This window comes from Amphiprion ocellaris, chromosome 13, assembly GCF_022539595.1.
Source record: "Amphiprion ocellaris isolate individual 3 ecotype Okinawa chromosome 13, ASM2253959v1, whole genome shotgun sequence".
Lineage (NCBI taxonomy): Eukaryota > Metazoa > Chordata > Actinopteri > Pomacentridae > Amphiprion > Amphiprion ocellaris.
Window position 1 is genome coordinate 31007302 of NC_072778.1, and position 26955 is coordinate 31034256.

A 26955-nucleotide genomic window follows, 5' to 3' on the forward strand; every position below is an offset into this window, starting at 1 on the left:
TATGTGAATGTTCTTAAGAAAATTATATGATATATATGTCATCACTTAGATATTTTTAGGATTTTTTGGAAGATTTTTACTAATTTCTTGAAAATATTTAGAAGAATTTTCTTGCCAAATTTGGGGGATTTTGTTTTTTAAATAAAACTTTTAAGGGAAACTTTTAAGGAATTATTGGAATTTTCTTCCTGAAGGTTTTGCAAATTTTCTGAAATTCGTGGAATTTTTTTGCAGATTTTTTGGATTTTTTTCAGACAAGGAAACAATATTTTCTGGTGCCTGTAAATGAGGATAACAGGAGGGTTGAGACATTGCTGCAGTCCATTATTGCTAATTATCATTTGGGTCAATATATAATTGAGGGACTTTTGAAGTCCATGGGGTATATCTTGCATACATTTCTATTAAAAGCAAAAAAACTAATGTTTTATTTATGTTCATTATGATCATGTCTTTACAAATTCCATCCATCCATCCATTATCTATACACCGCTTAATCCTCACTAGGGTCATGGGGGGTGCTGGAGTCTATCCCAGCTGACTCAGGTGAAGGCAGGGGACACCCTAGACAGGTCACCAGTCTGTCACAGGGCTACATACAAAGACAAACAATCACTCTCACATTCACACCTACGGGCAATTTAGAGTAATCAATGAACCTCAGCATATTTTTGGACTGTGGGAGGAAGCCGGAGTACCCGGAGAGAACCCACGCATGCACAGGGAGAACATGCAAACTCCATGCAGAAAGATCCCGGGAAAGCCGGGACGCGAACCAGGGATCTTCTCGCTGCAAGGCGAAAGTGCTAACCACTACACCACTGTGCAGCCCGTCTTTACAAATTCCATAATTATTTATTCTGGAAACAATCATTTATTAATAAAAATTGACTGGATATCACTAAAATGTCAACTAAATAACTGTCCAAATTTAATAACAACCACCTTCTAATTAGCTAAACAATAATACAATGAGTTTATTCAAAAATAGTTTTGATTGTGTTCTTTTTATTAAGTTGAGATAATCATGACAGATATTTCTTTTTTGGTAATATATCAGATTTTATATGGAAAATAACAAATTGTATCTGTGTCCCAGAAATCACTTTCAACTAAGTTCCCCGTTACAAAAACACATCTAAAGGAAGTGTGTTAATTCCAGATCACATGACCTGCTCCACATGATGTCATTTCCTCCTGAAGAAAAGACTGGCCAGACTCCAAGGCTTTCTGAGTTATTTAATATAAAATAGTGCGTGAGTCAAGTGTGGACAGTGTTACTACAATATCTTAATAACTTTCAATTTAAATTTTACTCAATTGTATATATAATATTTTAGAAGAATCTTTGTGTAAAAATACCATGTGGTGTTTGGTTTTAGACGACCGTGTTGATTGTAGGCCTGTAAACAGCAAAAATGTCAACTATGATACAAAAAGTCCCGCAATTATATTGACCCATTTATTTATTCATTATATATTCAAGGAATGTCACAAAACTGAAGAGCTAACGGACATCTCAGCTCCGGTCAAGATGTGCTGCTCTCTAGAAAGAAGAGAAGTGAGTCCAGGATCAATAATCATTGGTAACGATCAAGTCCACATCATGAGGTGGTGCGAAAACAAGCCATGATCAAATATCACTGCACCACAGACAGATTTTATCGCCGTGCTTTGACTAACTTTCTGGAAGCTTCTATTAACCCTCGTGTCGTCTTGAGGGTCAAAATTGACCCGTTTTAAAGTGTGAAAATGTGGGAGAAAAAAAATATTTTCACAGTGAAACTTCTGGTGTCCACATTTTCAACATTTTTGGAAAATTTTTGAAACATTTTTTTTTGGAAAAAAAAATGTTAAAAAAATGTTTCTTACGAGTATTCACATAAAAATCAACCAAAATCCAGCGAATTTCACTGGATTTTGGTTGATTTTTATATGAATGTTCTTAAAGAAAATATTAGAAGTTTTACTGATATATATATATGTAATCACTTTAGATATTTATAGGATTTTTTGGAAGATTTTTACTCATTTTTTGAAAATATTTAGAAGAATTTTCTTGTCAAATTTGGGGGATTTTTTTAAAATAAAACTTTTAGGCGAAACTTTCAAGGAATTAGAATTTTCTTCCAGAAGGTTCTGCAAATTTTCAGAAATTTGAGGAATTTTTTTTGCAGATTTTTTGGATTTTTTTCAGACAAGAAAACAATGTTTTTTGGTGCCCATAAATGAGGAGAACAGGAGGGTTAAACAATCAGCAGCATGCTGAAGTTAACAGGTTTTAGAGTACACATTACCTCCAAGGATCCAAATGTGAGAACATTTTTGGAGGTAATTCCTGATTTCATGGTTATTTTTTGTGATTAGACTGAAAGACACCAGTTAAGATTTTTAATTGCAAACAAATGGAATATCATTTTCAGTCGTCATGCTTGTTTTTCATTAGCAGCATGAACACGACGCTGTTTATAGAAGTTGTTCTATTCTGAAACCACCTTTAACAGCTTTAAGGGTCAAAGGTCAAGAGTCCCCTTTGACCTCCGGTGTCACCAAAATACAACCTGAAGGCAGATGAGCCGGAGCTTTTCAGGGATGTGAGAGGGTCATTGTGTTTTCTGCCGCAGGAGTAGCATGTTTTCCATAAAAGTGAACACAAATGGATAACAGAGGCGTAATGAGGAGTGATCTCAGAAAGATGCTGTTGCTGCAAAGCTGTTACACATTTCCTAACGCTGGGTACACGGCCAACGGGAGGAAAAAAGAAAACATTCACAATGAGACACAGTGTCTCCGAGCGCACGCAGTGGCCAAAATTTCAAAGGCCTGGCTCGTGAGCGAGGGGTCCGCCCAGCTCCAGCGCAGGTTGCCTTGGGCTGGCAGGTTGCTCCACTGCAGCGTGTTTGCATGTGAGGGGAGTTTTTCCTCCACAGTGGGCAGAGCCGCCGATGCTAACATATGTAAGCTCCACGGGGGTCTGTGACGGCGCACACCGGCTATCCGGACAACGCATCCATCATTAACCTCCCCGCATCTCGCCGCATTTCACTCCTTCTCCTCCTTTGTCTGGTTATCTTCATCCCCCTGCTGTCCATCTCCCCCGTCCTCCTCCCTGCGTTTCTCTTTCCTCTCCCCCTGTGGCCTGCTTTTCATCTCACCCGCTCTCTCTCTCTCCCTCCCTGCCCTTCACCACGTCTCCCCCACCCCTCTTCACCCTCTCCCTGGATCCGCTTTCCACCACCACCTCCCCCAACTCTCTCCCTCACAACCCTCCCCCCCCCTCCTCCTCCGCCACCTCCTCCTCTTCTCTGTCCTCCGTTCAATCCCCCCTTTTTCCTCCCCCGTCTCTCCTGCCATCTTGCAGGCCAGTGGAGCCAGACTGCAGGCGTTCAGGGAGTCACTGGACCTGCTGGGCAGCGGGTGACACAGATTTCCGGTGTATGTGTGTGTGTGTGTGTGTGCATGTGTGTGTGTGTGTGTGTGTGTGTGTGCATGTGTGACGAGACCGTGGAGGGGAGGGGGTGGAGAAGGAGGTGGTGGTGGTGGAGGAGGAGGAGGAGGAGGGTGGGGAGGGGGGGGATTAAGCTCCAAATCACTAGAAAGGCACTGAAGAGAGAGAGAGAGGAGAGAAAAAAAGCTGCAGATCCAAGAATTTGAAATTCCCCCTTTGTCTGGGAGATGAAGAAACACTAGACTGTGGACTCAAACTAAAAGACTGTGTTTCTCATTCAGTGGGAGCGTTGTAATAGCATGATGTTGGAGCTCGCTGCTTTTCTCCATGAGTTGGCAGTGTCCTGCGTTGGCTGGCGTGCAGTGCTTTCTCTCTCTCTCTCTCTCTCTCTGCCTGCTTGACAAACACACACACACACACACACACACACACACACACACACACACACACGCAACCCCCTCCCCCCCACCCCCACAGATGCACACACACGCACGCACACACACACACGCACGCACACACACACAGTCCCTCTGCGATCCCCCCTGACTGAAGGCTCACAGGAAGTGCAGCCGTGGCCCAATTATAGCGTGACACCTCGGGCCGGCCGTTGCCATGGTTACGTCTTCCCTGCGGTCCCCTGGAGTGTGGCGCCGAGGAAGAAGGTCTTATCACATCAGCCATCGTTACGGCAACAAGCAGGAGGAAAAAAAAAGAAAAAAAAAAGAAAAAACCCACCCTGTAGCCTCAGTCCAGCTGTCTGAGTGTTTAAAAAAAAAAATCTGCATGTGATACACACACTCGTCTAACGCAGAATCGCATCAGGAGTGCTGGGTGAATGTGTGTTGCGTGTCAGGTTAGGTGTGCTCGAGTGCATGCACCGGACTTGCCAAGGCAGCGTGTAGGTGTGTTTGTGTGTGTGCGTCTGTGGGGTTGCGATAAGGCTCTCAGCCACACCATTAGGTGACTCATAATCCACACAAACTCGCACACACATGAACACACGTGTGCGCACGGCTGCAAAGACACACACGTCCAATTAAAAACAAACACACACACACACACACACACATAGAGACGTGGCATAAACCTTGTAGACAAGTGCACATGGCAAATTTCTTTTATTTCAAAAGGGCAAACAGAGCTATACAGTACAAGTTGCACATGAAATAATTTAGCCGAGGCTGAACTCATTCGTTTCTTACTGATGCAGTGACGTCAGAACAACAGAAACCAAAACTCCCCATTAGAAACAAAAACATTTGGCTCCTTCTTATGTTGAAGCACAATACATCCAAACTGGAAAGCAATGTAAAAAAACAAAAAGACATAATGTTTTCCAGATATTTACAGTCTATTTACAGCATTTTTGTCGTCATCTAAATATTGACACACATTGGTATCCTTCTTTCTCTCCTCTCCAATTCTCTGATTGTCAAAAGAAAGGATGGGAACGAGTGTGGACATTCTTAAATGGAGCTGCAGCTCCTCGCTAAACCCCAGATCTGAAGATCTCTGAACCACAGTCTGAGAATGTTAACATGGTGTCCTGTGTGTTTTTATTGAACTGCAGCTCCTCAACAATCATCCAACCAGGATCCTCTGACAAATGCTGCCACCACAAGCATTACTATCCATCCAAGGCTCCGCTGCTTCTCTCCTGTGCCAGACCCAAAGTAAAGTCGGACCCCCTTAGATCAAACCCAGACACTCTGCTCTCAAACCCGGGCCCTCCAGGCTTCCTCTTCAGCTCCTCACACTTCCTGTATTTACAGATCTGGTGTCCCCTCTTGCGATTGCGGCAGCTGCTGCACTGTTCGCAGTTCGTCTGACGTCGGCACGGTATGCACTCCCCGCACCTCTTCCTCTTCCTCCTCCCTCCGCTGCCTCCACCCAGAGAGCTGGGAGAGTAGCCCTCGGCCACCAGCCCCTCGATGCCCTCAGCTCCCATGGCCGTGCTCCTCCAGTGGCCTCCCCCCATCTGGAAGCCTGCCAGGGGGAACAGAGCGGGGCTGAAGGGGAACCAGGCACCCAGGAAGGGTTGGAAGTCAGTGCCACATCCAGAGGAGTCCTCTTCCTCCTCCTCGGGCCCCGATCCGCCTCCCTCACCGTCTCCCTTTCCCCCTTTTGCCTCTGTAGCCTCCCTTTTAGCCGGCTGGCTGCTCTGTGCTCCCAGGCCGGCCTGCTCTGTGGTGGCGGGTGTGAGAGCCAGCAGCCCGGCGCGCATCAGCAGCTCTGCGGCGTGGGCCAGGTGGAGCCCGCTGGGCGACTCCCACATGTCGGGCCAGGAAGGGGCCCGGCGAGGCTTAGTGTGGCCGGGCTGGGCGGCCCGCTGCTGTTCCGGGGAGGGCTGGATCAGGCCTTTCACATCCACGGCCGGGGAAGGGGTGGAGATGTAATGGGAGAGGCTGTAGGGGTGGCTGGAGCGCTTCAGGCTCGGTCTCAGAGGCTCATTGGGGATTTTAGCGCTGCTGTGGGCCTGATCTGGGGAGGAAGGGCCAGCGATGTCTACCGCGGTGGACATAGCAGTGGCTGTGCTCGGGGGGTGTCTGTCCTTGTGAGTGTGAGTGTGTGGGAGGAGAGGTGAGGGAGAAGGGGATTGAAGCCGATGCGGGGTTGACAACCGTCCTGCTGTTACTTCAGCCAAAATGGCAAGCCTTGGCCTGTGTCCCTATTCCCATTCTCTGCAGCAGCCTCAGAGTCCTGGAGAGCTACAAATGAATAGGGGATGAAGAGAGGAAGGTTAAGAATAGAAATGTTGGAGAGACAAATACAGAGAGTAAACACGGAAGATAAGACTGCAAGATATTTCCTTAGCCAAAGCTACCAAGCAGTGTCAGAGAAGCAGAGTGCACAGAATCTGCGTTTAAACACAAAAATAACATATATGTATATAGGTTCAGAAATAAAACCACTCCAGCAGAGGTGAGCACAGCCTTGTATGTGACAGTACATGCTCTGCCAATGATTTCCGCATACAGGAGGCAGTATCCCTTTAAGAATTTCACGGTATATCAATGCAATCAATAACAGAGCGACAACAATATGCAAAGATATGCGCATATGCGCAGGTCAAATGTGGAGCGCGCTTTTCAAATACATTTTGACGACTGCTGTTATGTGTGCCAGCCAAAGCTTAAGCTCAACAGAGAAACACTAAATTAGGGACCGTAAAAAAACAGGCTGTCTTTTGTCTGGTATCGACGACGAGGAGCGAGGTGCGCAACGATGCGGTTGCTGTGGATAAAAAAAGACCAGGCTATATTCATGTCCACATTTGTAGAAAACTATTCCACCGATTAAACACGGGACACATATGCTATTACAGGATAGCTGTATAAAGCTTGTGGCGGGTCGATCCGGCAGCCAGATCGATCGTTTCAGCGTGATTACGGTTACCTAAGAAGACGGTGCTCGACCGACGCCACGGCGAGCTGACCACAGTCCGAGTGGTCGCTGCGACACGGCGCAGCGCGCAGGAAAAGGCGACAAAACAAACCAGCGAAAATCATCAGCAAGTGTCGAGAAAACGTCCCCGCTTACCTTCCAAATACAACCCGAACTCTCCTGTCAAAGATATGATGAAGTCATGAACTAATGGCGAGGTGATCGTAGCGTACACGGACGGCGGAGCTGCCGATTCCTCCTCCACCTCTCCGTCCCGGAGGGTCTGCAAACACTCTGCACGGAATTTGGGGGCGTCGCTCAAAATGCGAACTGGACTCTGCAGACGAGGCTGTGGTCAGAGCGACCCCATAATATCCACAGGATCGGCTCGACATACACAACAGCTGACAGAATAAACACCATATAAACACATGCAGCAGCCCGAAACATCAAATACATCCAGCCAGTCAATTAACATGGGCGTTAGAGGGAAACCAAGAAGCACATATTATTATTATTATTATTATCAGACACACCATGTTTACATTTAACAGCAAAACTAAAAAACCATTCACCAAAAAGAATACTGTAAATAGAAAAAAAACAATGAGAAAATTAAATTGTCATTATTATTTATGACAATTAAATAACACAACAGTGAAATTTGACTTCATGTCAACAAAATATGCCAATTTAGTATTTATTAGTAATCTCTGTTCAATAAATGACATTAAGCTTTGTGTTGAAAAATGAGCTCTTTGCTATATGATAACAGTTATACAACTTTACAATGTAATTTTGAACATCTTGGTGCAATTATTCTGCAAGTACTTAATGTTCTAACACTATTTTATAACAAATGTAGCATGAACAAACACAAATTACTGACATTTTGTTTTAAATAGTTCTTAGTTGAAAAGAGTAGATGGAAATTAATTCATAGAATGGCTGATCTTTGTGCTATTGTTGCTGTATTTTAGCAGTTACTGTGCGTTACTGTATTTAAACAGAGTAGCTCTCATCCTAATGTTTTCTGTAGTTTCAGCGGGTACCAGGTGTTAATTACATATTTACACTGATTAGCCTACATGCTAATCTTGCTATAGCTTTAGCAGTCACCCATATTTCGAATAATTAGCCTTCTTGCTAATATTGCTATAGTTTTGGTAGTCACTGTTAACATATTTAAAATGTTTGTAATTATGCTAATGTTGTTGTAGTTTTAGCAGTTACCCATATTGAATACAACTAGCCTTCATGCTAATGTTGTTGGAGTTTTAGCAGTTACCCATATTGAATACAACTAACCTTCATGCTAATGTTGTTGTAGTTTTAGCAGTTACCCATATTAAATACAACTAGCCTTCATGTTAATGTTGTCGCAGCTTTAGCCGTCCTAGCATGTTAGCTCATTTAAAATAATTAGCCGTCATGCTACTGTTTTTGTAGTTTTAGCTGCCATCATGTGTTAGCATATTGAAAATGTCTGGCCTTCATATTGATGTTGGTGTAGTTTAAGCTGTCACTTTGTTTTAGCATATTTAAAATGAGTAGTCTCAATGAAATGCTGCTATTTTAGCAAGTAGTATAATAGCTTATTTAAAATGATAAGCCATCATGCTAATGTGGCCTTAGTTTTAGCACACACCTATTTTTAAAATGACTAGCCTCCATGCTAATGTCAATGTAATTTTAGTAGTCCGTGTGTGTTAACAGACTCAAAATTACTGGCCTTCATGCTAAAGTTGTGAAAAAGTTGGCATTTTCTTTGTTACTATATTTAAAGTAACCACCCTTCACACTCATGTTGCTTTACGTTTAGCAGTCAGTGGGTTTGTACATTTACAATTACTAGCCTTCCTCCTTTTGTTGTTGTAGTTTTAGTAGTCTGTTTAATAACATATTTAAAATGATTAGCCTTCATGCTAATGTTGTTGTAGTTTTAGTGGTGTGTTTAATAACATATTTAAAATAATTAGCCTTCATGCTAATGTTGTAGTTTTTTCAGTCCCCCATGTTTACACTGTCTAACCTTCATGCTAATGTTGTTGTAGTCTTTAGCAGTCCCCCATGTTTAAACTACCTAGCCTTCATGCTAATGTTATTGTAGTTTTTTCAGTCCCCCATGTTTAAACTGCCTAGCCTTCATGCTAATGTTGTTGTAGTCTTTAGCAGTCCCCCATGTTTAAACTACGTAGACTTCATGCTAATTTTGTTGTAGTCTTTAGCAGTCCCCCGTGTTTACACTGCCTAGCTTTCATGCTAATGTTATTGTAGTTTTTTTATTCCCCCGTATTTAAACTACCCAGCCTTCATGCTAATATTATTGTATTTTTTTGGCCCTCCATTTTTAAACTACATAGCCTTCATACTAGTGTTATTGTAGTTTTTTTAGCCCTCTGTGTTTAAATTAACTAGCCTTCATGCTAATATTATTGTATTTTTTTTAGCCCTCCATGTTTAAACTACCGAGCCTACATGCTAATATAATTGTAGTTTTTTCAGTCCTCCATATTTAAACTATCTAGCCTTCATGCTAATATTATTGTAGTTTTTCAGTCCTCCATATTTAAACTGCCTAGTCTTCATGCTAATATTATTGTATTTTTTTAGCCCTACATGTTCAAACTACCTAGCCTTCATGCTAATATTATTGTAGTTTTTTGTTTTTTTAGCCCTCCATGTTTAAACTACCTAGCCGTCATGCTAATGTTATTGTAGGTATTTTTAGCCCTCCATATTTAAACTACCTAACCATCATGCTAATGTTATTGTAGTTATTTTTAGCCCTCCATATTTAAACTACCTCTCCTTCATGCTAATATATTGTAATTATTTTTAAGCCCTCTATATTTAAATTAACTAGCCTTCATGCTAATATTATTGTCATTTTTTTAGCCCCGTGTTTAAACTACCTAGCCTTCATGCTAATATTATTGTAGTTTTTTTAGCCCTCCATATTTAAACTAAGTAGCGTTCATGCTAATATTATTGTCATTTTTTTTAGCCCTGTGTTTAAACTAACTAGCCTTCGTGCTAATATTATTGTAGTTTTTTTAGCCCTCTGTGTTTAAACTACCTAGTCTTCAGGCTAATATTATTGTAGTTTTAGCCCTGTGTTTAAACTGCCTAGCCTTCATGCTAATATTATCATAGTTTTTTTTTAGCCCTCCATATTTAAACTAACTAGCCTTCGTGCTAATATTATTGTAGTTTTTCCAGTCCTCCATATTTAAACTACCTAGCCTTCATGCTAATATTATCATAGTTTTTTTTTTAGCCCTCCATATTTAAACTAACTAACCTTCGTGCTAATATTATTGTAGTTTTTCAGTCCTCCATATTTAAACTACCTAGCCTTCATGCTAATGCTGCTACAGTTTTCCAGTCTCACAGCAGATCCTCCTCTCCGTGGAGCAGCTGTCTACTAAAGGTGACTCCTCACTCAGGGATGGCTGAGTCCACTCCACCTCTTCTCGGAGCCCTCCCTTGCATCTGGCACGCGGCCAAATACCTCGTGCGTGCGTGTGTGTGCGCGTATCCATCCGTCCGTGTGTGTGTGCGTGTCACTATGGGAGCAGGGGCCCAGCACACTACACACTACACCGTCTGGCTGTCCGGGGCTATCCGTGCAAACACAGCGTCTTCTAGCGACCGCCGCAGGTACTGCAGCGTCTTAAAATGGCCACTGCAGCAGTGAACTGGCCTGATGTGATCCCGCTGCAGTCACCACCAGGCCTGTTCACTCATTACCCCACTGTTAATCCATAAACACACTGCTCTGTTTCACATACACAGTTGAAGTAATCCGGTGGTAAAAAAACACAAACATATAGTTTGACCCCAGCGAGAAACTCCAAAAAAAACCAAAAAAAAACAAATCTGATCACTCAAGTTTTATTCACAATATACAGAACAATGAATCGACAAACCAGACGCACCGCAGCCAGTACAAAATAAATCTGATGAAAAAGCTTCAAGCACTTTACAGATAATACAGCAGTTTCCTCAGAAAGCAGGTTACAAACAGCTCATTAATTAATTTAAGACAAACTTCTATCAGCAAAACAAATCCTAGTGTGTAAAATTCACATGGGTTTGGTGTTTGTTCAGAGTCTGGGCTGTAGATTTGAAGATAAGGCCTACGCTGAATTCAAACACTGGACTGAGGGCCGGTGTCATGTTTCCACCACCTGCTCCACACCTACAGGAGCCAATAAGACAAGGGGGGGGGCCTCACAGGTGACACCAGACATGAAGGCACGATGCCCGCATTGGAGAAATATTTTATTTACACCAGGTCCAGTGAGAATTTTAAACAAACTCTGCATGAGTAAAGTCACAATGCCTCCATGTCTGGCCGTGCTGATTGTCAAAGTCCCCTCCTTATCTGTCCTGAAATGACCTTTGATGTTAGTTTGAATACAGAGTTATGATCGTATGAAATCAGAATACTTTAAGGACTTGTTCTGAGCTATGAAGTGCAACCGTCGACGTGACACTGCAATGATGATTAACGATCGGGGGAAACTGAGGAGTCCAGGAGGTCGGGTTAGGCATCCTTCTTCTTGATGATGAGCGGCCCGACGTTGTCCCCGGTTTCCTCGTTGTGCTTGGCGTGAGCGCCGTCGCAGTATGGGAACTGTAGGGAGAACACACAGCGTCAGAAAAACAAAATGTGCCCTTATCAAGTTTCAGCACGTTGTACTGTATGATATGAGGGAGTTGCTGTTGGCCAATCAGGATTTAAAACAAACAGTAAGCACATGGGAGGTGAATACGACTGATCTTGAAGAGCTTGACTGAATAAAATCAAGGTTTATAAATCAAAACTAGATATGGGCATCTGCTCTTTTAGAGGAATCGTGCATATTTTGTCTTTAAAGTTGCGCCATTAGTGGTTAAGTACGCATATAGAAGTCCAAACTTTCCTACTCCACATCAACAAAAAGGCTGTCAGAACGTCTAAATTGTACTTTCAGCCTTGAATTGGAGTCTCATGCTTTGTATCCAGGCAGCCCGACAAGCCACCTGATCACCACAGTTCTTCTGAATTTTGCTCAGATCATGATTTTATTCCACATTTTCTCCTTTCTGTGTCCGTGAGGTAATTTTTCCCACTTTGTTTATGCATCTTGTGGACCTCTAGAGCCACTCGGGTGCATTTCGGGTCGCTCATTCTCAAATATAACCTCTAAACAAAACAACTGCTGCCCACTGGGTTAAATTGAGATTGTAACCGAAGCCAGAGCTCAGGGTCAGCGAGTGTTTCCTCTGATATGTTTAGCAGAGCTCCGCGGTGGGAAACTTTCAATGCATGTTGCACGTCGGACTGCGTGTCAATCAGGGATACCAAGAACATCACTTGCCTTGACTCTACTGAGGAGTCAAAGTCTGTCCTGTACATGTAGAAAGCTTTGGGGAGTTTTGTCTGACCTTCTTTGACTTCCAGCAGCGGCAATACACAGCCTTGGTGCCGATATCCTCCATGTCGAAGCTGTGGACCACTTTGGGACTGTCTTTGCTGATGGATGCGTTCACCTGGCCCTTTTTACAGCCCCTCCTGCTCAGGTAGTGGCTGACTAGGAAACCCCCAATGGCTGCGACCACAGCCACAGGCACGGCGACCACGAAATGCTCTGGAGAGACATGGTGAGCAAACAGATGCAGGAAAGTTAGTCTGCAAAAAACTGGTCACTCTGGGTGAACTGGAAACATTTTATGTCAGCCAGCTGCACATTTAAATACCATCTGAATGCTACATTTGCCAGACCGGAGTTAAACTATTATTGTGTCTTTGCTACATAGTTACATGTTGGCATACTTCCCACTAAAGCCCACCCGTCGTTACATGACATCAATCCGTGATATTAACCATTTCACAGTTTCACGAGGTGAAAAATGTAAATTTAATCACATTTCTACATTCTAAGGTTTCTGATACTTCAGTTTTGTTCACTAAACCAACATCCTGCACCAAAAATAAATCACACATCCTTTATCTTCCAAGGCGGCTGCAGCTAACTACTGTTTCCATTAACTATTACATATTGCCCAACTAGTTTTTTGGTCAATAAAACACCAGAAAATGCAAGATGACATCCTCAAGTGCCCTGTTTTTAAGAGTGTTCTTTTACTGATGTCTTGTTGCAGCATTTTGCAAATATTGCATGAGCATGTGTAACAAAAAGATACTCAGTTTACTATCATAGGAAAGAAACCAGCGAATATTCACATTTTAGGAGCTGCAATCTCAGCGTTTAGACTTTTTCCTTTGAAAAAAAAAAAAACAACTACCCTAACTGATTAACCAATTATCTAACAGTTGTAAACTAATTGGTGAGTTGTTGCAGCTCTGTCTCAAAGAGGAGGGTTTTGTAATGAACAAAGCATGACTATTACGTACAGAGGGAACTGTTAAACTGAGAGGTATGTGCAGGGGCTTTTCAGTTTGAGCACGACTCGTGAAATTGCCCTCTTTTTTTTGCAAACACCAGAGAGGGAGGATTATCCGCTGAGAATCACATGATGCGGAGTTTGGGACTTGAGGAACACGGAGGCCCTGCTGTCAGTCTGGATCAGCTGATTAGTTGCTTCGCTGGAGCAGCCAGAGGCATGAAGACACCGCTTCGGTAGATGCTGGGATCCCCTCCAAGTGTGGAGGGTCCAGACTAAAGTTGGAAACACAACCTGCGTCCAACTCGGCTGGCCGGACGTTTAGCTAGCAGCTACATGGCGGTTAGCCAGGCACAAGGAGCAGCGGCTGATAATGTAGTGATTAAGTAGCTGTATCTTATTTTTTATAACTTTAAACTTAATTTACATGAAACAGCCTCCATGCAACTGCAATTTTAGGTGTAGTTAGTTAGCTGACGTTAAGTTTACATTAGCCACAAACAAAAACAAGTCATTTCATGCTAGCATGCTACTAACCAGCTAGCTTCGGTACTTTACCTTTCGTTAGCCTGAAACCCGAGCTGCTTAACGCGGGCATCGGAGGCATCGGTAAGGGAGGTAAACCTGGGGTTGTCATGTTTTTCCCTGGACGGTGCGCTGTTTGCGGCTCAGCGGCAACAAGGTCAACCGAGGAGCTTTTACGTGAACTCTGTCCGCTCCGGCAGCGCTGTGCTCCGTACGCACGTCACCGCGCAGCAGCCAATCAGAGCTCAGGGCGGAAACAAAGAGTGTCAGTTGAGGCAAGAAGTAACCCCCCACGTACTGACGGTTTCGTTTTAGCGCCGTTTGAAGACGAAACTGCTGCGATAATTTCGAGTTTTATCCGCTAATTCCTTTCCTGTGTAATACATATAAAACGCTATCCTTTACGAGTATCTCCAGCCAACGGGAACGCAATTCTAATTTCTTTACACAGTAAACAGAGGTAATTCAGTTTTAAACAAGTGCTCTTTTCAAAAGTAGATAATTATCTTGACCACTTCTGAGCTTGGGTGAATACCATTTCCTCTTTCCAAGAAGTTGATTCTCTAGAAAGTGAACGAGCCTCTAAAAAAAAACAAACAAATTCTGGTTTAATTGAATAAAGTAATCGAGCAATGACATTTTATAGATAAACTTAGTGTTTATTTGTAGCAGCTAATTGTTTATATATAAGCAGAAATGATCCCTATGTTTAAAAATGTATGTAAATTACTTGACATAAAACTACCACCAGAGGGCGACAAAACGCCCCAACAGGAAGACTATTGGAATTTAAAGCGCTACTTCTTAAAGGATTCTAGAAATAAATATTAATGCACTGGGTTTAATAATTCCGTGATTGCACTATCTTTAAGCTGAGATGATGTAAGTTTAGTTTTACTTTCACAGGTTAAAAATACAGCAGACAGTAAGTATCTCACACATCTGAGCAATTTCAAAACCATGTCGGTTTCATTCACACTTTAATTATTCTGATAATTCCAAATAAAAAAGCAGTGATCTATTAAGTAACAGTGAAAGCATGTGTTATCTGTTTCCATTATTCATCCCGTCACATTTCTGCAGAATTGGGTCATGGATGCGACCTGGCTTCAACCGTCTCTGTATGTCTTTTGAAAAAGGCCTGAGAATGAGTCAACACAGGAGTCCAGGGTTTTTATTACACAGTTTAATCAACACACAAAGCTCAACGAGCCTCTCAGGTAATTCAATATACAGAGGTTTTGTGCAAGAAGAGTGGGTTCTCCTCGCACCCAGAGCCCAAGCCAGTCCCATAGCCATTTAAGATGTTAGCCTCTAATTTAACAATAGCAAAAAAAAAAAAAAAAAAAAAAAAAAAGAAGGAAACGAAACAAAGAAAAACTGAAGAAAAAAAAGCAACCTAAAGAATTATGGGGGTGGGAAATAAAAACACAGGTTAAACTAAGAAAAATAAATTGCTTAAATACCTGGTCCAGAACCTCCACTTTGTGAATAAAGAAAAGGTGGTGGTCGTGGTTGGGGGTGACATGGGGTTACAGTTGTGCGTGCATGTGTGTCTATGTGTGTACAAAGGGGTGAGGATGGGGGAGATGGGGGGGAGTGAGGCGCAGGAAGTGCGGGGATAAATTCAAGTCCTTTCATAGAATCCAACAGAAGACCAAAAAAGGCCATGTGCATTTATTTATTTTTTCCATGTTCCATAGCCTGTGATGATTTCTTCTATGTATAAAATACAGAGTGCCCTTTGACTGCTTTCTTGAATTGTCACCTCTACGGATGGAAGCCATTAGGACAACAAAACAAGAAAGGGTGCAGAGTGTAAAAATCCCTCAATCGTATTGTCCCCCTCCCCCCTTAAAAATGGGAAATAAAGAAACAAAAACAAAAAAGGTCCCCTCGAAGCTTTACAGGTGCTTAAAGGAATGCTTTTAGTGATGGTGGTGGTGGGTGAGGATGCAGGCGTGTGGGAGAGAAAAAAGGGGGGAGTTTTGGAGGATCGGCGGTGGCCCAACCTGCTCGGTGACAAAATGTAACGGAATACAGAAGAAGTCGGGAGGTCAGAGGTGAGCGGAGGGAGGAGGTGAAGGGAGCAGGGAGAGACAGTTTTACCATTGCAATCTGACAATATGTACACTGGAGGATGGGCAGGTGAGCTGAGAGGCAGGAGGGGAGGAGAGGGGGGAGTCAAACAGAGAGAGGAAGGAGAGAGGGGGAGGAGGGGTGGGAGGGGGAGAGAGAGGGAGAGAGAGAGAGAGAGAGAGAGAGAGAGAGAGAGAGAGAGAGAGAGAGGAGGTGGGGCAGAGGGAGTTTTACAGGTACTCTGGTGAAGGGGAGGCGTGGCTCAAAGAAAGCACTCCAATGGAAACCAACAAGATCTTGTTTTAAACTTTTCATTTGTTTGTATGGTTTTTTGTTTGTTTTCTCTTTACGTCTGAAGCTCCCCTAACCTTACGTCATAGAGGTGGTTGGCCATGTTTCTACCCAACACTACATTGCATACTTTTGTGTCCATTCCCGAGCTATTTTGTTGTACCTGTGAACAAGCAGAGAGACAGAGAGAATGAGCAGTTAGTTGCAGAAGACCAACAGATTAGGACTTTGTGACATCTTTTAGAAAGAATAAAAATCTCCAGGGAAGTTAAACCACTCTCTTCAGACTTACTACTGTACTACGAAGCAAGATGGATGAGTTGGTGAGGTAGTTGGAATGTAAAGCCAGAGTTTTTGTGAGGGTCTGATCAGAGTTTGGGATTTAAATCAGCTGCTAAAGCTTCACCCCATTACCATTTCTTTTCCTGACCAGCAATACATATTTTTAGCTGAAGGGAAAACAACTGTTGAGCTGTACATGCCACTTAGTGATGCCACTGCATGAAGCGGTGCAGCTACAATATACAGGCTATTTGTTTATTGTTGCCACGGGAACCTATGCACATTCAGTTAATGATGGTAAAAACGCAAAAACATGTTTGTATACTTGGTCCTGACTTGTTTGTGTGTCCGTTTTACACTGCAAGTATTTCAGAAAACTAGAAAACTGATTAGTCTGTTGGTATTTATTACAGAAAACATTCAATCAAAAAGCATCAATGCACTTTGATTTGGTCAAAAACACAAGTGATCTCCACGTCCTCTGTTACGGGACAGTGTCAAACCTAAATGCAATCAGTTGTTGAAGATCACGTTAAAATGTTTGAAGTTTAAAACACAAATGTGCAGCTGTCACGTAAGTAACAAGAAAAGCACTCCGAGAGCGCAGAACTCCGCCAAGGCTGTTCAGTTGTATCATTTCCGCCAGATGAAATCTTGAAAAAATTCATGGCAGAAATCATGGCAACATAGAATGTGTTCATTTAATATAGATGTACCCACAAACAAAATGACCTCGCACTGAGCACAGGCATGTATTATGCATGTGCACATTTTGTACGGATACCGAATCGTGTGACCAAATTTTTTAGCGGGAATTGATGGGACTCGGAAGCACCCCCACAATTTAATCAGTTGTTTCAGACAGATAAGTCCCGATAAGTCCACAAGAGACAATTTGTAGTAGGATCGCAATCATGTGATCGTCAGCAGGCAGCTGATGTTGTCATAGTTACAGTGATGCTGTGCCGCCATTTCGCTATGATACAGAAATCTTTAACTTATCTGTGGATCCAGACTATAAGCTGCATCACTGCCAAAATCTAATCACTTGGTCCTTGTGTCATTTCTGACCTTCTTTGAAAATTTCATCCAAATCCATTGGTCCGTTTTTGAGTAATGTTGCTAACAGCAGACAAATGTATGCCAATCGTCACATAACTCCACCGCATTCCTTGGCGGACTAATAAACTTCTGCATTACAAGGTAAAATAAATATATCAACCGACGCGATGAACAATACTGCATCAGCATTCCTCTCTTGTCTTATTTGAAGTACCAATGTCTGTAAGGTTTATTCTGTTATACATGTCATAGCTGTCTATTGTAAAAATCTGTTCCTTTTAAATGAACTAGACAGAATACAATCTGTCCATTTTGTACAAATAGTCAGTTGTCAAGTCTAACAGTCCTGTTTATGTAATCAGAAGCTGCTGAAGAAAACCTGGTTAACAAAGAAAGTTGATAATCACTGTCGTCTATCCAGCCAACGCAAAGAAATCCTGGGTATCTGGAAGTTGCTTCGTCGTACTTCCCTCTGATTGAGGGTGATGTGCAGGCTAACATGCTGCATGCCAACATTTTTAAATATTTTTAAAAAGAGAAAAATAACATGCTGAGGTCAGCAACAAGTTTGCAAAAGCATCACTCTCTTTAGTGCACTGATAGGCGAGATGCACCATAATATCCAGCTTTTATTTTGAAACATGTGCTTTGATATCTTAATCTGCTGTGTGCTGCAGAACTATGAAGGTCAAACTGACAAATTACTAAATGTGGGGATGAGCAAAACTAACTGTCAGAGACCTGTAGGAATTTTGCACTTTTTAACAGTAAATGATCTGTAAATATACTTTTCAAAGACTTTCAGCTTTATTAGAGAGTTTATAGTGAAGCTGAGACAAGGAGGGATGTGACATGCAGCAAGAACTCAACCTTTGAGCAGAACTGGCCTTAGCACAGCTCCACTCAGGCCAGCAGAGACTTTACTTATTTGATGATGAAACTGAATTATAGATTGTCTCAGGAAAGCGCAGCTGGTAACAGAGAGAATTAAATTTAATGCTGACGTTAGGAAACAAATGGTTAAGCTTACTTTTCCCTGTCCGTCTTGTAGATGCGGGCGATCTCGGGTACTAAGGGGTCGTCCGGGTTTGGGTCACACAGCAGAGAGCAGATGGACAGGAGAACTGGGGAAAAAAACAACACAAAAAGGTTAAGAGTTCACACAAATAAAAGAGTTTCATAGTCTGCACTGTTTTCCACTGGATGACCTTCACATGCAAGCTGGATTGGATATTTGTCACAGTTTTTGTGCTGCTGATAATACATGTAAATGGGACTTAAAAACACTCGTGCATTTGTGTGTCCAGTAGTAAACCCATTGCTGTGTTAAAAGAGCTACAGCTGACATTTACAGAGGTAGCACTTCAGCTGAAATCCAGGAGCTCTACAGGAGAAAGTACATTATTTGTAGGAAACATTTTCTCCTTTTCACATGCAGTTTATAAAGGCGGTAACATCTGCTGTTGGTCTGCAGCTGTAAGTGCACTTCAGAGTGTGAAGGTCGGTGAGAAGCAGCCTACCTTTGGAGATGGTGAGAGCCGGAGACCACTGTGATCGCAGGATGTCAAGACAAATGCTGCCGTTGCTGTTGATATTTGGGTGGTAGATTCTTGTGGTAAATGCAACCTGAAAAAAAAACAGCAAGAAAAAAAAAAGTAAGAGAAGAAGGAGGGGTGGCGAGAAAGAGGGGCAGATGACGGGAACAGGAAACTGAATGATGTAAAGCTGCGACATGTTAGCAGCACAGAGGTGATACATGTGGTTCACTGTTTGTTAGTCTGCTTTAAATGCTGCTTCTTTGCATGTTTGAGTGCTCACCTTTGGCGGTTTGAAGGGGTAGTCTGTTGGGAAGTGTATGGTCAAGAAGAAAACCCCGCTCTGGTAAGGACTGTCATTCTAAAGCAGAGAGAAATCAGTTCTGCCGTTAGTGACGAATACACTAGTCAAAAGTTCGGACAAAACCGTCTCACATTATTTTCTACACTGAAGATTAATACTGAAGATTAACACTTTTTTGTTTACAACATAATTCCATATGTGTTCTTTCATAGTTTTGATGTCGTCAGTATGAATCTACAAGGTATAAAATAAGGAGGAGTGTCCAAACGTTTGACTGATGCTGTGCTCAGTGTCATTTAAGAAGCAAAAGCTAAAATTACCAACAGAACATTTTGCCATGAAGTGTATGAATGAATTCCCAGCAAACACTAAAGCAGTGACAAAGTGAACACTTACAGGTCCCATTATTGTGGCTTGCCAGTGAAACACTGAAACAAAAAAAGAGAAATTGGTTATGAAACACTAAGACCACAATGTGTGCCTGAGTTACAGTAAATAATGCCACACGAAGTGTTCGTTTTTATTTATACAGTTCAGTAACAGATCCTTACATGAAGTGCAACTCAGGACAAACGTTCTTGGAAATAAGGTTTTAATTGTAAATTACCATCCAGAATATGAATAAAACCACTTTGGAGGACCCTGTTGCCTGAGGCGTAATTTTAAACAAGTACAAATTACGACAACCACCTGTCATAATTTGATTGGGAGCATTTAAACCTGTCCAACTCAAGCCTCCACTGGCGGTCTGAGAACAAAATGTCACACTGAAAAAGACAGAAAACCACAGCAATTATGCGTCGCGAGAAGCCCTCCTGGAGTTGACAGCAGAGCGGTTTATTTGATGTTGGATGGCAGGAAGCTACGTGCGCAGAGCAACGTTCCTGCTACTGATGTTTCCCATGGTGCTGTTCTACTGTCACAATGTGCCACGGACATGAAAAGATGCACAAATATTGAGTGCAACATGATTCAAGTACATCAAAATAAATCAAGGTTCAACATGGTAATTAAGGACTACTTCCTTTATCTTTTTTTTTTTTTAAATTCTGAATAATCGCAGAATTCTTCAGCTCTGACATTACGACTTCCTCTTAGCAGAACACGTATGACCTAATCCCAGGGCACACGCTCCACCGGAGATACGCCTCAATTGTTTTCACGCAAAAACACTTAAGGCACACCTGCATGTTTTATCAAACTTTAGTTTAAGCAGGAGTTCTCATACAGTAAAACACAAAAAACAGAGTCCTGTCCAGGTAATGTTTGTTGCCCTCATATAAAATCATCATGATCTAACATGAAAACAAATATCTTTTCCCCCTGGAACATGATCACCTCAATTTAATGTATTTATAGATTTCCATTTGCTACATTTGGTTTACAACAAAACTAAATGATTTACTGTTACATTAGCTTGTTTAAACCTTCTTGAATGTAATAAAATGTACAGTCTGCTCTTTTCAGAAAACATTTAACTTTGAATAACAAATTAGAAGTCAAACAACTCGTTAAAAACAATTTCTGCTTAGTGAGCCGGGCAAGAGATATAAAGAAAGAATTAGATGGAGATGATTTATGCAACAAACCTTCTCAATGAGCACACATTACATAAACAAACATCTATACTTAGGAGGAAATGTTTCTGCAAGACACACAAACACCGAATCAATTTTCCCCATTTAAATTCAACATGCGATGCTCTGATGATCTATGAATATGCATGTGCTCCCACCTGCATATGTGACAAACCTCTACATGAGATAATGCTGTGGGTGTTGCTCCCTTGTGGAACCCTGGTGTTTTAGTCGCGATAAGCATCAGCGGTACTGTTCCTCGGTGAGTTTATATCGAACCTTTAAGGCTCATCGCTATGCCATAATCAGTGTCCAAGTATGTTTGAAATAGATTTATATTTTACGCTTGCACTATGCTTCTGAATGACATTTTTAGACAACTAAGCCTTGTTGAAGCTACTGCTACCTGCATGGACTGACAAGTTACAACACTAGTCACTGCGGAAAAACAATAAACAAACCAAATACAAAAGCAGTTTTTTACTTTTTGAATTTAAATGTATCATTTTTAAGAGTTGCTTTTTATCTGGAAGAAATCTTGCCATTGTATGAGCAAAACAGAATAAAATCAACTGCTTAATGAGGTAAGATGGGGTTTAAAACACCAAACAACTCTCACTTCTCCTGCTTTATGGTTTATGTTTCAAAACTAATTTCAATGTCAGCAGTGTGACCACAAACAGGGAAGTGATCCCATCATATCTAATACAGTACAACATGCTTATGCTATCAAAATACTCTCATATTTCAGAAGAAATCAGTTAAACAGAGCTACACTGTTTTGATGAAAGGTATAGTTTTGATTCTGCTGTGGTAATACATCTTTGTTAGGCTTAATTCCATTTAGTTAATAACAGCAAGATGTCTTTTGTCAGATCTGTCTCTCTGTATGGACAGATTACACCACGGTTGTAAAATTCACAAATGTTGCAGCGTGTTTATTCCTGTATTTAAGTCCTGCTATGGTAAATTGTGCTGGCAGATGGGTGAGTAAGTGAAGTTGGGGGATATTAAAATGCAGATTCACCTTTCAATGTCATGCAATCAACCGCAGCATCCGAAGACAAGTTTGGTTTTAAGGGTGTGAGTTTACCGTTCAGCCACCAGATCATGAAAATTGATCTTTAAAAGCTGTTTAACAATGAGTGCACCAATAGAAAAATAAGCAGAAACAAAGCCGACTTCACCGAGTCTAAATGTATAACACACTTTAAAATATTCATTTTTATCATTCACTACAAAAAATGCATGCTTTCTATAGTCCAACTGAATGACTGATATTATCAAAAGATTATCTGTCAAAATACATTAAATATTCTTACTGAACTTGTCATTTTCCTTTGCCCTCCTGTTTGGATGCTAGTCATTACTTAAATGATACTAGATTGCTCTGAAACTGATATTTCTATTTTAAATCTGTTTCTGTATCATTACATAGAAATGTATGTTCAGTCACTGCCTTGTTTGTAACTAACAACATTTAAAACATTTGTTTACAAGGAAACATTTTCTTTAAATGAGAAAACTGGAGAGTGTGTGTTGATTATCAGAGTATCACACTTTCCCCATTGAAAGTCTTTGTGAAGGCGCAGCACGGGAGACTCCTGCTGGTAGTAAAACCTCAGATTGAGGAGGAACATTGTGGATTCAGTCTTGGCCCTGGATCAGATTTTTACTTCTCACAGAGAGTTCTACATGTGTTTGAGATGTTCTATGGGAGTATGGGATGTTGTGACCACTTAATTTCTCCACACCTGCAATGAGAGCTGTGTCTGGCTGTAAGTTGTTCAATGAGAGTGCTGGACTCCGCCATGGTTGTGTCTTGTCTCAACTCCGGTTTGTGATTTTCATGGACAAGGTATCAAGGCCAACTGAGATCAGCAGGATGTTGTGTGTGAGGGCTGGAAGGTGATGTCTTTGGCTTTTTCACCGACACTTGGATGCCTCCATCACTAACTGGAGCAGTTTGCAACCGTGTGTGAAGCAGCTGGTCTGCAAATCAGCTCCTCCAATTCTGAGGCCGTGGTTCTGTGATGTCCAAGAATGACATGCTCATTCTTGGAGGAGTTTAAGTATTTAGGAGTCTTGTTCACGAGCAGTAATGTAGTCTGTAGTGAACTGTAGTGGTGAATGAGGAGCTGAGTCAGAATGCAAAGTTTTCTGTTAACTAGTTGGTCTACATCCATACCTTCATCGATGATCATGAACTCTGAGTAATGACCATGAGAGGTAGTTCAGACACCTGATTAGGAAGCCCCCTGGGACCTCCAGTTGGAGGTCCCAGGGGGCTAGGTCTACCAAGCACAACTGACTGAGAAGAGACTCTGCAGTTGACTGGGGAGAGATTATATTTCCCAGGATTAGGTGGAGAAAGTTATGGTGAACTGGGATTTCTGGGTTGTCACAGCCAAAATGAATCTGGCTGGACTCAGCGGTTAAAGAAGAAGGATGGAGTAAACACAGAATTTACAGCAGTTATCTAATCCAGTGTACTAAATGAATAGAAAACTGGGTCACTATTTTTATAGTTTTTGTTCAATCTCTGTGAGGTGACTAATATCTGTTGTGGAAAATTTAAAAACAATTCATGGGACTTCACTTGGCTTGAAAGTAAAGTTAAAGTGAAAGTGACATAGCAACAAAGTTGGGAATATTATGCTTTTACAATGCACCAGTATTTTTCAGTAAAAGAAATCTGTGTATCTCCTGGATCTGTCATCTAAAAAACTGCTTCCTCAATTCCAATAAATGTTTTACCTTCTTTGTATTTTCCTTTCCAAGTTACACGACCTGGGCATGAAAACATTTTGTGTGACTGACTTGCAGCCTGTGGTAAACAAAAGCTTGTGGACAAATTTCTACATGTAAACGTGTCACAATAATGGTAGTTTAAGAGTTCAAACTGAGCGGCGATATCTACGCTGTTGCCTTCTAGTTTACAACTGAGGGGATATTCAGAGGTCTGTTATTGATTTTAGATTTATTTGCAAATACTTTGATCATTTAATTAGTTATGTGTGACATTTTTATGAACTGATTTGGTCAAATTACATAATACGCTTTGGAAATTGTTCAATTTTGAATTGCACACATCTAAGGTCACAATGTAGGTTTGGATGTTTACTTACTGTCATCTCCTACTGGCCCCGCAGAACACTGGGCTGGTGGGTCCCGTGCCAAGTCATTTAATTCCTGTACAAGGCATATGACAAGTCAGTTGACAGGGTCCTGCAGTATGAAGCAGTATTACAGGTATTCCTTTAAACACTGATATACAAAAATTACCCTACATAAGAAATTCCTGGTATAAGAGTTTACATAACCTGATGATATGTTTTTAAATATCCCTTCACATGTCCACCATGAGCCCTCGTTCTGTCCTGATTGAATCACTGTTTACAGACAGCTTTCAAGGCAGGTGTCACTTCAACTGCAACAACAACTCGACAAACATTTCCTTTTGACACAACACCACCACAGCACCGTGAGCTTTGATTACTGTAGTGACCACTATTGCATAACTGCATTTCGCCAGGTACAGCGGATAGTACATGTAGCAGGCAAACTGAGATCACGATAACATGACAACAGACGTTTTACTACAGTCCAGACAGTCCGGTGAAACGTTGGCTTTAGCCTCAACGCTAGCAACTCTGGTTCGACAACAGCACAGGATGTCATGCAAGGCGGACCTGAAGCTGGATGTTTAGCCACATCACAAACTGGACGAAATAACACCAAGACAGAAATACAACAACCAGCTAAGTCAGTCGAACAAACAAACGGCATATTGACGATGAGCTGCTCGTCTGCTACCAGCAACATGCCATCAAAGGCGAACAACGCGTGGGGCCTGTTTTTACCACAGCGGCACACTGCTAACATCACCACTCAAAAATATTTCCTTACTTACTGCTTATTTACCAAAATACAGCCAAATAATCACGCTAAGTGCAAACAATAACGCTGCTACTTAATCAAGACTGCTTTAAATACCTCCAAGCTGTGCGTTACGAAGACAATATGCCGTTAGTGAAAAAACAAGGAACAGATACAAGCTAGCTTAGCCTACATCAATCCTCAAGCCCGAACTCTTACAATTTACTTAAACCCACAATGTGAGAAAATTCAAACAGTTAGCCACACATAAATGGTAAATTCATTATTTAAATGACGGCAGGAGTCCTCTTAAATGAAGCTAACGTTAGCGCCGTGGCTAACTTAGTTATCTGTCAAATCTAACAGCGAGCTAAGAAAGCTTCAGTAACGGTCATAAATAATGTTAGCTACCCCGACTACCGTGTATTGGGACTAACGAGGACATATCCGATAGCTTATCGTGAAAACTACCGTTAGCCACTTTACACTACAGATATAAATACAGGGAGCTAGCTTGACAGAACCTTTAGCTTATCCGAGTTAGCCAGCCACCGGGACAGATAAGGTTAGCCAGCAGCGGCTAACACACCACTAATATTAACTGGCGACAGACGTAGCGAGTTAAAACATACACTTGTGCACAGTATTAGATATATAAATAGCAAGCAGATACAGATTGCGGACCTGTGTGGCACAACCAGAGCAGCTAGCCCAGTCAACGGCTGACTTGGCCCATTTGAAGCACCTCTGGTGGACACAGAAAAGCGGCGCATTGCTGCTCTCACTGTCGTCACTCGCCTTTCACAGACCGTTAGCTGCCACTTGAAACCCGGGCCGGTCCATATTTTAGAGTTATTCTCAATGTAATACACCCGCCAGACAAGCATCCGATGGGCAACCTTGGAATTAAACCCACAGCCAAACTGCGAAATCCCGGGCCTCGTCGCTCACTTCCTTACCTTGTGAATTCTTTTCAGAGCCATTGTTGTGCTAGCGCTTCTGTCAGGGAAAACGTGCGATTAAAATGGCGATTGATATCACTGTCCGTCGGTAATACTACGACTTAGCTATCATAGAACGCCGCTGATGTACACACGATTTACTGATCGCTACTGGAAAGAGCCACCGAGAGAAATTTTGAGACGAAACTGAAATATAGAAGGGGTAGAACCGCGGTCCTTCCTCCTACTGCAGCGGCTACCAAATCACTGCGGCCTGCGAGCTGCCAGCAGCAACAAACACAACACATCCCGAGCCGAGCATTCACAGTAAAACACCTCAGCTGGAAACTGCACACGTTTCAGACAAAAACAATCCTGTTGGTTTGTACTTTATCCCCAAAACATCACTTGAATTTCCCTTGTGATTAATGAAGCATCTATCTATCTATCTATCTATCTATCTATCTATCTATCTATCTATCTATCTATCTATCTATCTATCTATCTATCTATCTATCAAGAAAAACTTAATATTGCAGAGTTAAATATTTAGTCAATACCCCATAGTATTTTACATTATACACATTTACCTAACTAGATTAAATATTAGGGTTAGGACTAAAAAAATTTTTTACATTATACAAATTTACCTGACGAATTTAAATATTAAAGTTAAGATCCAATAATGTTTAATATTGTACAGATGTATCTGTTCTATTAAATTAAGGTTAAGACGATATTATAGATCCAAAATTACCTGAATAATGTTAATATTAAGACTAAGACCGCACAGTACAATTTATTATGCAAATATGTTTAGCTAATTTACATATTAACACCATAATATGTTATTTATTTGCTGTTTTTTCCTGGCTAATTATTAGTGGTTAAGACCTGACCTGACTAATTTATATATCAAGGTTACAACTCTTCAGTATTATTTATTATACAAATGTGTCTGACTAATTTACATATTAAATGTTAAATAACTAAGATCGACTCAACAGTATTTTATATTGTATACATTTACCTCATTAATTTAAAAATTAAGGTTACAACCCTTCAGTGTTATTTATTATAGAAATGTGTCTAATTTAAATATCAAGGATAAGACCTTACAATGTTATTTATATTATACCATTTTTCCTAATTTAAAAAAATGTTTAAGACCTCACAGTTATTTAATATACAAACTGACCTGACTAATTCAAACATTAAATGTTAAATAACTAAGATTATGACTCAACAATGT

The 26955-nt window shown here is 41.4% G+C and overlaps 3 protein-coding genes across 3 annotated transcripts; all 3 read right to left on the reverse strand.

Moving 5' to 3' along the window:
- Positions 1-4549: 4549 nt before the first annotated feature.
- On the reverse strand, positions 4550-7146 carry cxxc5b (CXXC finger protein 5b). Its single transcript, XM_023268845.3, has 2 exons — positions 6989-7146; positions 4550-6156 (listed from the first exon to the last, which is right to left on the reverse strand). Exon 2 carries the CDS (start codon positions 5967-5969, stop codon positions 5076-5078), a length of 894 nt encoding a protein of 297 aa, XP_023124613.1. The 5' UTR covers positions 5970-6156; positions 6989-7146; the 3' UTR covers positions 4550-5075.
- Positions 7147-10713: 3567 nt separating this feature from the next.
- On the reverse strand, positions 10714-13966 carry zgc:110843 (uncharacterized protein LOC541492 homolog). The gene is made up of 3 exons (XM_023268836.3): positions 13787-13966; positions 12269-12471; positions 10714-11474 (listed from the first exon to the last, which is right to left on the reverse strand). The coding sequence occupies exons 1-3, from the start codon at positions 13863-13865 to the stop codon at positions 11385-11387; spliced, it is 372 nt and encodes a 123-aa protein (XP_023124604.1). The 5' UTR covers positions 13866-13966; the 3' UTR covers positions 10714-11384.
- A 945-nt stretch (positions 13967-14911) lies between these two features.
- Positions 14912-25978, reverse strand: ube2d2 (ubiquitin-conjugating enzyme E2D 2 (UBC4/5 homolog, yeast)). Its single transcript, XM_023268826.3, has 7 exons — positions 25722-25978; positions 24012-24075; positions 19703-19734; positions 19286-19363; positions 18988-19093; positions 18498-18591; positions 14912-16286 (listed from the first exon to the last, which is right to left on the reverse strand). Exons 1-7 carry the CDS (start codon positions 25743-25745, stop codon positions 16241-16243), a joined length of 444 nt encoding a protein of 147 aa, XP_023124594.1. The 5' UTR covers positions 25746-25978; the 3' UTR covers positions 14912-16240.
- Positions 25979-26955: the final 977 nt, after the last annotated feature.